This window comes from Notolepis coatsorum (genome assembly GCF_963971535.1).
Source record: "Notolepis coatsorum genome assembly, chromosome: 3".
Taxonomy (NCBI): Eukaryota; Metazoa; Chordata; class Actinopteri; order Aulopiformes; family Paralepididae; genus Notolepis; species Notolepis coatsorum.
In genome coordinates, this window is record NC_140167.1 from 14923078 (window position 1) to 14938081 (window position 15004).

The following is a 15004-nucleotide window of genomic DNA, read 5'->3' on the forward strand; positions in this document are numbered from 1 at the left end:
CGGTATCGTAAATTAAGAGTTGGACAATATCGGTATATCGGTAAAAAAGCCAATATCGAACATCCCTAGTATGTAGCATTGGCATTGGCAATACCTTACTTCATGGGGCGCGGGTCTGTTGAAGCTGGAAATGCTGTTTGGGGGCCGTTATGGACCATGTAATACATTCATAGTGTGTAGTTCCATAGTATAATTATTTATAGGCATGTTAGACTTTCTTTTGGCAATGGGATTGCGTTTCGTCATTGAGCGCTTATCCTTATCATTAGGGCACAAGTATCTTGTGTTTTTATCATAAACAAATTCAACCTCACTTTGACTATGCTTGTACTACATGGTACAGTAGCTCCCCCAAGGGGATTAAAACTAAACGTCAAACAGAATGAACTAGTCAGAGCGGTATTGAACCTTAGCCCCCCCATGACTCAAGTTGGTCCTTCCCAATTCGAGGGATTCAAATGATTGATGGTAGAAAATAGGGTAAGGCAGCCGAGACTTAAGACACATAAGATCTTGTCAGGAACTGGGCCATGGTATTTTAAGAATTATGTTGTGCTCGTCAGGGACTCACATGGCTATTGAACCAGCAGCAGGGTCGAGTCAGGTGGTACAGCCGGAGGGAGAATGGATGGATGTGATCCATGAGATCTATGTGATGGAGAGATTGACACTGAGATGACAGCTTTGATGAGAGATGGATTGATTGATTGAAAACTTTATTAACAGATTGCAGAATGGGTACAATACAGTACGGCTCAATACAAACCATTGTTAAGGGGATGCAGACCAGAAAAAGGCTTCCGTCTTGTTTACATCAGGGTCCCCCATTTTCAATTCATTATGACATACATGACATACAGATATACAGTACTGTTTCATCCAGACATGTATGACATACAAGATATACAAATATACAGTACAGAGAAAGAGATAATAAAAAATATATATACATTCGAGGGGGAAGAAACTGTACATTGGAGGGGGGTGGGTGGGGGGGGAGTTTGGACATTTACCGGGGCCAGTTTCGAATTGCAGCCTCCCGTAACTGCTCTTTGAGAGCGGTTTTGAAGGAGGGTAGGGATTCACATTATTTTACGGCTGTGGGTAGGGCGTTCCACATTGATGTGGCATAATTGCTAAACGTGTTTAGTCCCTTGTTTGAGCCGAATCTGGGTTGAACATGATTTGTGGAGCTCCCTCTGGGGTTGTGGTCGTGGAATTCACTGACCTTTGGGAAGTATTTCGACATGTACATGGGTATCTTAGTGGTGTAGTGTATCTTGTAGACCAGGCCCATTGCAAGTTGCTGTACTCTGTCGTCTACTCTAAGCCATCCTAGGTTGTCAAAATGGGCAGGGGTGAGGTGGGTTCTAGGAGTCAGGTCAAGCAGTAGTCTGACCAGTTTGTTTTGTGATGTTTGTAGTCTTGTTTTAGGGCCTTTGAGGTGCTTTGGTACCATGAGGTGCAAGCATAGTCGTAGTACCCTTGAATGAGTGCCCCTGTTAGAGTCTTCAAGGTATTCTTGTTTACCAGAGAGAAGGTGGAGGATATGGCGGGAAATTGGTGAGACCCATGAGGCCAGAATTCATGTGACTGTGTGAAATACAGTGATAAAAGATAATGGTGAAATGCCCCTTTTTGTTTTGTTATTCAAGTTCAAGTTTTGTTTTATTTGTCACGTATAAAATACATGTACATTACAGTGAAATGCTTGGTTCTGTATGAGTCCCCTGAGAATGTGCTGCATACAGTAAAAGGGTCAAAAGAATAAAGTCCAAACATTATACAAACTAAAGTACAACCTAAAGTACAAAATTCAAACAATAAGGTAAAAAAAAGGGGAATGAGGTATGGATGTAGTGCAAATCCTTTTGTAATAAATAGATAAAATATGGTGGGGGCTGTAGTCCCTAGCCCCAGACCTTCTAAAGTCCACAATCAGTTCTTTGGTTTTGCTGACGTTCAGGGAGAGGCTGTTCTCCTGGCACCACAGCGCCAGGTTCTCCACCTCTCCCAGGTAGGCCCTCTCGTCGTTTACTTTATTTGTTATATCTTCTTTTTTTCTTTCTTCTTTAGTTTAATTTTAATTAGAAAATCTGCAGGGTTGCAGACATTGTGCCATATAGATTTAAGACCTGCTCTGGGCAGAATACCTTTCTGTACATGGCAGCAGAGGTAGAGTGGAACAGACTTCCAGCAGAGATAAAATCAAGGCAGTCCTGTCATAGGTTTAAACATGCATGCGGGAAATGGTTATTTGACCAAAATGAGAGAATGGCTTAGAGATGTATGTGGATGTAAGTACATGTGTACGGTATGTATGTATGTAGGTATGTGTGTAAGTATGTGTGTATCATTGACATTTACATTTAGTCAGTTTAGCTGACGCTTTATCCAAAGCGACTTACAAGTTCTGTACGACAAGTCATGTATGTGTATGTATGTGGTATGTGTGTAAGTATGTGTCTTGGGTGTGTATAATTTTTGACTTTTTATTTATTTATTTTCAACCATAGGTGTTTCTCAAGGTATATGGTATGGTTCCACTCATTCAATAGATTTTTTTCAAAGATTAAGTAAAAATATTTACATTTATTGGTTGTAACAGTATAATAATTAAATAATATATACCTCCGTCAAAGATTAAGCACATATTCTAGGTCTCGATCTGTGTATTCTAAGCTCTGAAAGTTCCATTATATGCAGAACCTTCCTGGTGTTCATGCTGTGATTTCTATGCTGTGACTTCTATATTTCAGATGAATGAGATTAATGCTGTGATTTATATTTATATATTAATATTTTATGTGATATATTTAATATTCCAGGTGGACGCAGCCCTGGGGGCGGAGGAGATGGTGGAGATGTTGACAGAGAGGAACCTGGACCTGGAGGAGAAAGTCAGAGAGATGAGAGAGACTGTCATCGACCTGGTGGGTGAAACTCTCCGTCACTAGCCTTCTCTACAGATATAGACTGTTAGCTAGCCTTCTCTACAGATATAGACTGTTAGCTAGCCTTCTCTACAGATATAGACTGTTAGCTAGCCTTCTCTACAGATATAGACTGTTAGCTAGCCTTCTCTACCGATCTAGACTATTAACTAGCCTTCTCTACAGATATAGATTGTTAGCTAGTCTTCTCTACAGATATAGACTGTTAGCTAGCCTTCTCTACAGATATAGACTGTTAGCTAGTCTTCTCTACAGATATAGACTGTTAGCTAGCCTTCTCTACAGATCTAGACTGTTAGCTAGTCTTCTCTACAGATATAGACTGTTAGCTAGCCTTCTCTACAGATCTAGACTGTTAGCTACCGTTCTCTACAGATATAGACTGTTAGCTAGCCTTCTCTACCGATATAGACTGTTAGCTAGCCTTCTCTACCGATCTAGACTGTTAGCTAGCCTTCTCTACCGATCTAGACTGTTAGCTAGCCTTCTCTACAGATATAGACTGTTAGCTAGCCTTCTCTACCGATCTAGACTATTAACTAGCCTTCTCTACAGATATAGACTGTTATCTAGCCTTCTCTACGGATCTAGACTATTAGCTAGCCTTCTCTACGGATCTAGATTATTAACTAGCCTTCTCTACAGATATGGGAGCATGTCTATGTTCCCCGGGTCCTATGTTCCCCGTGTTCTATGTTCCCCGCTTTTTTTCAAAGAAAGGATCCTATGTTCCCCGCTCCCGAAAAGGGTTCTATGTTTCCCGGTCCCGCTCCCGAACGCAAAATGGTCCTATGTTCCCCGGGTCCTATGTTCCCCGGTAGCGGTAAAGGCTCGCCAAATGCTGAAAATGGTCCTATGTTCCCCGGTAGCGATAAAGGCACAGCAGTGGTTTTCACCCAGTGGTAAAATACACATAAAAGATAGTCACTTTTATAGATAATTCATCTGTATCGCAACGGAGTCACGGAGCGGGACCGGGGAACATAGAACCCTTTTCGGGAGCGGGGAACATAGGACCCTTTCTTTAAAAAAAAGCGGGGAACATAGGGATGACCCCCTCTACAGATATAGACTGTTAGCTAGCCTTCTCTACAGATATAGACTGTTAGCTAGCCTTCTCTACAGATATAGACTATTAACTAGCCTTCTCTACAGATATAGACTGTTAGCTAGCCTTCTCTACAGATATAGACTGCTAGCTAGTCTTCTCTACAGCTATAGACTGTTAGCTAGCCTTCTCTACAGATATAGACTGTTAGCTAGTCTACAGATCTAGACTATTAGCTAGTCTTCTATATAGACTGTTAGCTAGTCTTCTCTACAGATATAGACTGTTAGCTAGCCTTCTCTACCGATCTAGACTGTTAGCTAGTCTTCTCTACAGATATAGACTGTTAGCTAGTCTTATCTACAGATCTAGACTGCTAGCTAGTCTTCTCTACAGATATAGACTGTTAGCTAGCCTTCTCTACAGATATAGACTGTTAGCTAGTCTTCTCTACAGATATACAGTAGAGGCACGTAAACCCCCAACCACCCCAGTGGAGCTGTTCAGTGGCCAACAGTAGAAGACTGTAGTTCTACTGAGCAGCTCAAATGTGTGTACTTGTGTGCAGGTTTAAGTGTGTGTGCACACTGTGCAGCGTGCTGCTGGAAAAGCACATACATTCTCGGCAAATCTCACCAGGATGAATAACGTGACATCCTAGCTTTTTGGCACGAGTCATTGTTATTATTGATATAGGCACCAACATCATTGATATAGTGTACCGTCCTCTGCTGCCAGTATCAATGCCATCATTGAATTCATATTTGAAATGAATGTTGTTCATTGCAACTCCTGTGGGTGGGAGTGATAGATACCGGTACCTGTTTGGCACAGCAGAGTCCGTGAAGCCATCTATCTCTCTAGGCTAAAGCAGTCGCTCACAGGTAATTGAAGAACTGCGGCAAAAATGCTCTTGAGCAGTGCACTCGACCCCCAAGTTCAATAGCCAAGAGTACAGAACAAAGGTTGTAGCTCCCAACTATATGTTTGTGTTTGTGTCTGACCCTCCCTCCACTGCTGCTTGTCCCTCAGATGTTTCTGTGAATAAGAATGTTTTTTTGCAAACTCATGGTTAAAGGAGCTGTAAGTGGTATTTTTAAAAGACGTGTTAAATAGCTCTACATTCTGACAGCCATCATTGATATAGAGTGTTTTGGTCAGTAACATGGGTCTCCCAGTCCCTCAGCTCCGCAGTAAACATATATTTATTTGTCTGGTATTCCACTTCATCCAATCAGGAGAGAGAACCTTAGATATTTTTACTTATTTCAAGAAATCTTTCCAAGCTGGATTTGCTTACTGCACTGGCAGATTATTTGACTTGTTTCAAGCACATGTTTGCTTAAAACTAGTATTTATTTCTTATTTTTTTCAGACAAATCTTTTTCAGGAGAGTTCTCTCTCCTGATTGGGTAAAGTAGGAATGGGATACCAGAATAATGTTACAGACCAAACTAGGGCTGACCCCTATTAATCGATTAGTCGACTAATCGGTCGAAAGGAGCCGTAGTCGACTGGCCAACCTCTTAGTCGAATATAAAAAAAATATATTAATTTTAATTTTGAATTTAAATTTTGTATCATTCTTTCCAAAAGAAAAGAGGCCTAGAAGCGTGGCTAACGCTAATGGCACGCATACCAGAGGCTAACTGCCTATGAAAACAGGCACAGAGGCACTGAAAGAGGATTTCACCCATCTAATGAACACACTAGACTAGACAAATATCAAGATGTATCCATCAGTGGACCAATTGCATGCTTTTGCAGAGGACAAGAAGCCTTCAGTCGACTCCTTCAGACATTAAGCACCCCCCACAGCCCAAATGGAACGATGAAAAAAAAAAAAAAAATAATAATAAATAAATTTAAATATTATACTTATTTTTTTATTTTTTTTAAGTCGACCAATAGTCGACTAACGGCAACTTTTGGCCAATCCTAGTCGACCATCCAAATCCTTAGTTGGGGACAGCCCTAGACCAAACACTCTATATCAGTGATGGCTGTATTCGGAATGTAGAGCTATTATTTCAACATGTAGACCACTAATTTCCACACATAAATACCACTTACAGAACCTTTAAAGGCATACTAAGTAGTTTCAGCCACTAGATGTCGCTAGAGCGCCACCAAAACAGCCGCCGCCTCTTATCTCACAGGAAGCCATCAACGAGATGAACGACGAGCTCCAGGAGAACGGCAGGGAGACGGAGCTGGAGCTGAGGGAGCTGGTGGACCTGGGCAGCACGCGGGTCAGGGAGGCAGAGAAGCGGGTGGAGGCCGCCCAGGAGACGGTAGCCGACTACCAGCAGACCATCAAGAAGTACCGCGAGCTCACCGCTCACCTGCAGGTACATAGAGAGTGTGTGTTTGTGTGTGTGTGTTTTAGGGGGGGTTAATAATGGAATTTAACCACTGGGGTATCTGAATGTTGATGGGGGCATTTCCCCTACGTGGACCCAGACCCCTGAAGCCCCCATGTACCCTTTTGTTTTACATTTTTCTTCAAATTCAGTTAAGGCAAATGACCTATCTCAAATCCTGCCCTCTTTTCTTGATCCTCCAATCACAACTGTGTCTGAGGGAAGCAACAGGATCAAGAAAAGAGGGTGGGGCTTGAGATAGGTCAATTCAGCCTGGATCCAGCCCCTGAATTCAATGATTAGAATTCTTATAAGAATGATAAGATACAGGGGCGGCTGGGTGGCGCAGCGGACATTGCGCTCGTCACCAACGCAAGAGACACCGGTATCGAATCCGGCTGTCACCGTTGCCTCCGGCTTGGGCCGGCCGTCATACTGACTCAATTGGCAGAGTCAGCGGGAGGGGAGTCGATGGGTGGTAGTCTGGTCGTTGTAAACAGCGACTCCTACAGGTCGGTCAGGGCGCCTGCACAGCAAAGACAGGAAAATGGCGAGGGCAGTGTGAGCTACCGTGATGGGCTTCTATCCTCCCTACGACCGGTCAGTGGGGGGCACATGCAAGCAACAATCAAGACAGGGGAGGGGAGAATTGGCTCGGCTAAATTGGGATGGGAGAAAAAATTGAAAAAGGAGGAGAAAAAGTTGATAAAAAAAAAAAGAATGATAAGATACAAGTAGAAGTGGGTGATTCAGGGGCTGGATCCAGTCTACATTTCCCCCGATAATACACCTAAACTCAACTTTGTCCCCTGTCGTCAGTGTAGTGCCATCATGGTTCTCAACCGTTTTTATGTCAAGGACCTCTAAATTGATACACAATAGGCCATGGACCCCCGTTTGAGAGCGTTTTGTCCGAGAGACTCCCATTTGAGAAGACATTTGTGGTTAGATATGGTTTATTCCAGGATTCCATAACTATCTACACTGGCAGGGTGCAGGTGAAGTGTTGAACCCAAGGCAGGGTGTATTTACTGTAGGCAGGGTAATGACAGAACCCAGGCCGACTAACCTAACTGAAATAAAGAACTAAAATACTAAACAGGAACAAACTACAACAGACTGATACCTGAAGGAGTTACATGTGGAAACAACCTGAGGGAGAAACACTAGGGAACATACAACCTACAGTACAACAGAAAACATTAAACAATGACACCACAAGGACTAAACCGAAAACAGGACAATACACAGAGGAGCAAATGACAAACGAGACACACCCGGGATGATTACATACAAGAGACACCTGGGAGGGGAAGCAGACTACAAAGGACTACAGGAACTAAAAGAACTATGACAATGGCAACTAAACAGGGGAATACATAGCACTGAGACAAGAGAAACATAATACACGAAAATACTAAACACTAAACTAACGGGAGCGTGAGAGAGAGAAAGTACATTAGAGCAAGAGAGGGAACACAGAGCAGGGGGGGGAGGGGGGGGGGGGCAAATGTCCATGACAAAGTCATTTTCTTTCATTGCAGATGATTACAAAGTTTTCCATTGGGGAAATAATTAATAGTTAGTAATAATCGAGTTGTGGTCAGTGTGTGTTAAAGAGGCACTATGCCATTTGCAAGAATCTGATAAGCTTCCACCATGTCAATTCTGTGAATAAATACATAATTCCTGCTTTTTTCTTCTTCTTCTTCAGTTACACAGATATCGTATTGTAGATTACGTTTCTCGATCGATTATCGCAGATATTATGGTCGTCGAGGGCTAAATATCGGTATCGTATCGTGAGTTACTTGTATCGCCCCACCCCTAATGTGAAACCTCTGTTATAGTGGCCAAAATACTGTCTAAAAAAAAAAATATATATATATATATATATATATATATATATTTTTTTTTATTTATCTTTCTTCCCCTCCTTTTTCCCGATTTTTCTCCCATCCCACCCTTCCTGGTTGTTGCGTACTTTCCCCTACTGTTGGTCCGGGAGACCGGAGACTGTCACATGCTTTCCTCCGACGCATGTGCAGCCTGGGGCAGGCCAACCTGGCCGCGCAGGTTCTCACCGGGGAGAGTGTAGCGTGTGGGAGGCCACACTATCTCTCCTCAGATCCAACCCTCGCTGAGCAGGCGCCCCGACCGAACTGTAGGGGTCGCTGTCCACAACGCCCAGGACCCACCCTTCAGCTTCCCACCCCCTGATACAGCCAATTGTATCAGCGTGAGAGGACAGCCAAGCTGATAGCAACGCCGGGAGCTGGATTCGAACAGGCGAATCCTAGTGTCTCCCGGTGTTGGTGATGAACGTAATCTCCGTGCGCCACCTGCCCCCCCATATATATATATTTAAACTACTCCCCAGGGATCCCGTGGAGCGTTGGTCAAGGACACCCGAGGGTCCCCTGCCTCCACTTTGAGAACCACTGGTGTAGTTGATTGAAGTCCTGTGCCGTCCCATAATTCCCTGATTGTCTCCTCGTCCCTACAGGACGTGAACCGTGAGCTGACTAGCCAACAGGAAGCCTCAGCAGAGCTGCAGCAGCAGCCGCCGGCGGAGCTGTTTGACTTCAAGATTAAGTTTGCGGAGACCAAGGCCTACGCCAAGGTCAGCCCCACAACAGCCCCATTCTCTGCTGCAGTATCAGTGATCCTCAGGCGTGTGATGGAGTGGGGAACGTGATCCATTACGAGGCACAGGCTCAACGTCCTTTGCGGAAAGTGTCTGTGTGTGTGTGTGTGTGTGTGTGTGTGTGTGTGTGTGTGTGTGTGTGTGTGTGCACGCGTGCGTGCGTGCGTGTGTGTGTGTGAGTGCATTCATCAGTGGGTGTGTAATGTGTGCACCTGGATGTGTCCCATAACTTCTCAACTGGTTCAATAATGTGCATGTATTTTGCATTGGAGCTATGAATCCACTTTTAATCTGTGTTTGCTGTGTGCGTTAATATATGTGTGTGTGTGTGTGTGTACTGTATGTATGTGTGTGTACTGTATGTATGTGTGTATTTATTTGCGTGTGTGTGTGTATGTATGTATGTATGTACAGTATGTGTGTGTATATATATATATATATATATATATATATATATATATATATATATTATATACAGTACAATACATTAGCCTTATATAGTGCTTTTTACTCAAAGTACTCAAAGGTGCTTTCCATGCTGACGCGTCTCTATAAACGTGTGTCCAGGCCATAGAGATGGAGCTGAGGAAGATGGAGGTGGGCCAGGCCAACAGACAGGTGTCCCTCCTCACCTCCTTCATGCCGGACTCCTTCCTGCGCCCCTGCGGGGACCACGACTGCATCCTGGTGCTGCTGCTCATCCCCCGGCTGATCTGCAAGGTAAGACGCAGCGGGACACAGGGGGGCGTCATCCATACGAATTTGTTCTTAATTGACCTGCCTGGTTAAATAAAGGTTAAATAAAATAAATAATAAACTTTATTTGTATAGCACCTTTCATACAAGACTTGCCCAAAGTGCTCCACAGCAGTAATGTAGACATAAAATAGAGCATCGAGCCCAGCTCTCGGCGTTGCTACCGGCCTGGAGAGAGGACAGAAGGGCCTCTCGAAGGGTAACAACAAGGAAAGACATTAATTTAAAAACAAAAAAAAGAACAATCCAGATAAGACTATTGGACACAGACGATACATACATCACAGAGGTCAGGGAAATAATGAAAACACACACCAAACAAACAAATGAAGCAGAACAGACAAGTGACAGTTAAAAGTGTAAAGAACTCTGCGATAGAGTCCTCATAAGTAGTGAGGGGGATAAATGTGTCCATTTTCAAAGTCTCTTGCAGTTGTTAATATGGATATAGTTATTATTATTATTATTTAAAAAAAATATTTAAAGATATTTTATAGGGCATTTCTGCTTTATTGTGGACAGGACAGTCAGAGACAGGAAATCAGGTGAAGAGATGGGGGAGGACATGATGCAACACATGGCCTGGGCCGGATTCGAAACCACGACGTTGCAATCGTGCCGTATGCGTCTTAACGTGGTGCGCTACCAGGGGCACCCTGGATATAGTTATTCTTGACTACAAATCCGTTTTTAAGGCTGCCGATATTGTTGTGTGTGTGTGTGCGTGTGTGTGCGTGTGCGTGTTGCGTGTGTGCGTGTGCGTGTGTGTGTGTGTGTGCGTGTGCGTGTGTGCCCTCAGGCTGAGCTGATCAGCACACAGGCCCAGGAGAAGTTTGATCTGAACGAGAACTGCGTGGAGCGGACGGGGCTGAAGGCGGCCATAGGAGAGCAGCTGAGCTTCGCCGCCGGCCTGGTCTACTCTCTCAGTCTGCTGCAGGCCACGCTGCACAAATATGAACAGTACGTACAGTATCCAGCCTCTCAGTCTGCTGCAGGCCACGCTGCACAAATATGAACAGTACGTACAGTATCCAGCCTCTCAGTCTGCTGCAGGCCACGCTGCACAAATATGAACAGTACGTATTTTTTATTTATTTATCCCCATTATCTGACGCCTTAGCGGCAGCTAGTCTTCCTGGGGTCCAACAACATACATATACACAACAAGATAACATACACCTAGCATATATCACAAAGACAATTAATCAGAATAGAGTAAAAACATGTATCATAGAAAAAAAAGAAATGTAAAACAGGAGATGAAAAAACAAGAGATAAAATCCAGTTATACCAAAATAAAACAATTTATCAGGGTGTGCATGTATTCCAGCTGTGCTGAATACAAAATGTTATTGTGTGTGCAAGTGTAAATAGTGTTTAAGATTTCTTTTAAAACTAGCCTTTTCTTTGATGTTCCTAACATCGCTGGGAAGACAGTTCCAGGATACTATCACCCTATAAAATACTGCCCTTTTCATAAAATTAGACTTAGGTAGAGGTCAATTAATCAATCCACCTCTTACCCCTCTGGTTGAATGTGTGTAAGTACTTGCGCTGTACACAATGCAATTATACAGGAACTTTGGAGTTTGAGTTTGAGTAACTCTATGAAAATATGTAATTAAGTTAGCAGATAATCTTACCAATTAATCTTACTTGTAATTAAGTTAGCAGTATCCAGCCTCTCAGTGCTGCAGCCCACGCTGCACAAATATGAACAGTACGTACAGTATCCAGCCTCTCAGTGCTGCAGGCCACGCTGCACAAATATGAACAGTACGTATCCAGCCATCATGATGCACATCATCATCACCACCGAGTTGACAACAGTGGCTACATTCCAGACATGTCGGAAAGTAGGACATTTCAACTTCCTACAAGGAAAAGTACACAACGGAACGGCGGCCTTGGGCGTGATTTACAGTTTGGCCATATCACCAGAAACACTTACTGTATCACTGAGCTGGATGAAAGTCCACTCACTCTGTGTGTCGGTTGTTAATGTGTGACTCTGTATTTCTAAAAGAGTTCCACGACTATATGACACTAATATGTGATCTGTCCATTGAATAACAGAACAATATACCACATTTCAGAAAGGCATACTATAATATTTAACGCAGTAAGTTGAGTTTGATAACTCACTTTGTGTGTGTGTGTCTGTGTGTGTTTGTGTGTGTCTGTGTGTGTTTGTCTGTCTGTGTGTCTGTGTGTGTCTGTGTGTCTGTCTGTCTGTCTGTCTGTCTGTCTGTCTGTCTGTCTGTCTGTCTGTCTGTCTGTCTGTGTGTCTGTCTGTCTGTCTGTCTGTCTGTCTGTCTGTCTGTCTGTCTGTCTGTCTGTCTGTCTGTCTGTCTGTCTGTCTGTCTGCCTGTCTGTGTGTGTGTGTGTGTGTGTGTGTGTGTGTGTGTGTGTGTGTGTGTCAGGGCTCTGGGTCAGTGCGGTGTGGACGTCTATAAGAGGATCGGCTCTCTGTACCCAGAGATGAGCGTCCATGAGCGCTCCCTGGACTTCCTCATCGACCTGCTGCACAAAGACCAGCTGGACGAGACGGTCAACGTGGGGCCGCTTACTAAAGCTATCAAGTACTACCAGGTAGGAATACTGTACTACATCAAGTACTACCAGGTAGGAATACTGTACTACATCAAGTACTACCAGGTAGGAATACTGTACTACATCAAGTACTACCAGGTAGGAATACTGTACTACATCAAGTACTACCAGGTAGGAATACTGTACTACATCAAGTACTACCAGGTAGGAATACTGTACTACATCAAGTACTACCAGGTAGGAATACTGTACTACATCAAGTACAGTATCAAGTACTACCAGGTAGGAATACAATACAACACAGTACAGCATCAAGTACTACCAGGTAGCAATAACACTGTAAATTCACAAGCATAATACATTAATAAATGAGTTATGAATGTGTCAACACTGTTATCTCAAAAGCAATATATTAATAGATGAGTTATGAATGTGTTATGACACTGTCATCTCACAAGCATAATACATTGATAGATGAGTTATGAATGTGTTATGACACTGTAATCTCACAAGCATAATACATTGATAGAGGAGTTATGAATGTGTTATGACACTGTAATCTCACAAGCATAATACATTGATAGAGGAGTGAATATGTTCTGAATGTTCTAGCCAATCTAAACCGTTGCCAAGTTTAATATTATCAGGTAACTTCTTGACACAACTCACATTCCACACCTGGCGCCACATGATGCAGTAGTTTAGGCTCAGTCCTGTGAATCTGATGTGAATGTCTGGGTCAGGTTGGTCACGTCTTGGCTTGTGTTTCTTGGCAGCACCTGTACAGCATCCACCTGGCTGAGCAGGGGGAGGAATGCACCATGCAGCTGGCTGACCACATCAGAGTAAGTACAGTACTACTACTGACCGCCAGGGGGAGCTATTGCGTGATTTCTTTCCCGTAGCCTCTGTTTGCGAAGACGCTCTCTGATTGGCGTACAGCGAAGAAGAAAAGACCCTCTCTGACTGGTTTAGCTCCGATGGGTCTCTTCCGCCTTGTACATATATTCTCTGCTTCGAAGTGGTTATGCTTAGGCATTCTTTCGAAGTGGTTATTCTTAGGCATTCTTTCGAAGTGGTTATGCTTAGGCCCTCTTTCGGAGTGGTTATGCTTAGGCCCTCTTTCGAAGTGGTTATTCTTAGGCATTCTTTCAAAGTGGTTATTCTTAGGCCCTCTTTCGGAGTGGTTATGCTTAGGCCCTCTTTCGAAGTGGTTATTCTTAGGCATTCTTTCGGAGTGGTTATGCTTAGGCCCTCTTTCGAAGTGGTTATGCTTAGGCCCTCTTTCGGAGTGGTTATGCTTAGGCCCTCTTTCGAAGTGGTTATTCTTAGGCATTCTTTCGAAGTGGTTATTCTTAGGCCCTCTTTCGGAGTGGTTATGCTTAGGCCCTCTTTCGGAGTGGTTATGCTTAGGCCCTCTTTCGGAGTGGTTATGCTTAGGCCCTCTTTCGGAGTGGTTATGCTTAGGCCCTCTTTCGAAGTGGTTATGCTTAGGCATTCTTTCGACGTGGTAATGCTTAGAGTTAGGGTTAGGGTTAGCCAATCGGAGAGCGTCTTTTTCTTCTTCGCTGCATCAAAGAGCGTCTTCGCTCACAGAGGCTACGGGAAAAAAGCATGCGGGTTGGTTTCCTCTATTTCCTCCTTGAAATCTTAAATTAACGAGGGGATACATCATACACCTCATTATTATACGCTAGCGAGGGGAGGTGTCGGTGTCAGTTTGGAGTCTTAAAGGTGCTGTAAGTGGTATGTTTTTGTTTGTTAAAATAAGTCGTCTACATGTTTAGAGTGTTTGGTCAGTAACATGGGTCTCCCAGTCCCTCAGCTCTGAAGTAAATAGAAAATAAATGTCCTGGTATCCCGTTCCCACTTTATCGAATCAGGAGAGAGAACACTGCAAAAATGGTCTGACAAAAATAAGAAATAAAACCTAGTTTTAAGCAAATAAATTAATAATATGTGCTTGAAACAATCTACCAGTGCAGTAAGCAAATCTGGCTTGATAAGATTTCTTGAAATAAGTCAAAATATCTAGGGTTCTCTCTTCTGATTGGATCAAATGAGAAGGGATACCAGAACATCTATTTTGTGTTTACTGCAGAGCGGAGGGACTGGGAGACCCATGTGACTGACCAGGCACTCTGTATCAGTGATGGCTGTCAGAATGTAGAGCTATTTAACACTTAGTTATACAAAGAAATACCACTTACAGCACCTTTACCAGCAGAGGTCGAGCGGTCGTCTGGTAATCAGAAAATTCCCGGTTCGATTCCGGCTCCTCCCGGCACCGCCTCGGCTCTTCGCACGGTCGCCTCCGCCGTCGGCGTGTGAACGTACGAGTGGACGGGTGAACGTACGAGTGGACGGGTGAACGCCAGGCGTGAGTTGTACAAGCGCTTCGCATAACGGTGATGTCTAACGCCGGTCCATTTATTACCATTATGCTCTGGTGCAGTTCACCCAGAGCGCCCTGGACTGCATGGCGGTGGAGGTGGGCCGTCTGCGGGCCTTCCTGCACACCGGCCAGGAGAAGGCGGACCTGGCGGTGCTGCTGAAGGACCTGGAGACGTCCTGCAGCGACATCAGACAGTTCTGCAAGAAGATCCGCCGGCGCATGCCTGGGACCGACGTGCCCGGTATCCCCGCTGCGCTCACCTTTGCACAGCAGGTGACACGCTTACAC

The 15004-nt window shown here is 44.0% G+C and overlaps 1 protein-coding gene across 1 annotated transcript in view; it reads left to right on the forward strand.

The window, feature by feature from the left end:
- The window catches only part of dctn1b (dynactin 1b), a 113582-nt gene that overhangs the window by 82405 nt on the left and 16173 nt on the right, over nucleotides 1–15004 (forward strand). The window contains exons 11-18 of the mRNA XM_084311599.1: nucleotides 2829–2933; nucleotides 6162–6353; nucleotides 8872–8988; nucleotides 9580–9732; nucleotides 10568–10728; nucleotides 12192–12360; nucleotides 13098–13166; nucleotides 14777–14989. Coding sequence (XP_084167725.1) covers nucleotides 2829–2933; nucleotides 6162–6353; nucleotides 8872–8988; nucleotides 9580–9732; nucleotides 10568–10728; nucleotides 12192–12360; nucleotides 13098–13166; nucleotides 14777–14989 — 1179 coding nt within the window. The remainder of the gene's footprint in view (nucleotides 1–2828; nucleotides 2934–6161; nucleotides 6354–8871; nucleotides 8989–9579; nucleotides 9733–10567; nucleotides 10729–12191; nucleotides 12361–13097; nucleotides 13167–14776; nucleotides 14990–15004) is intronic.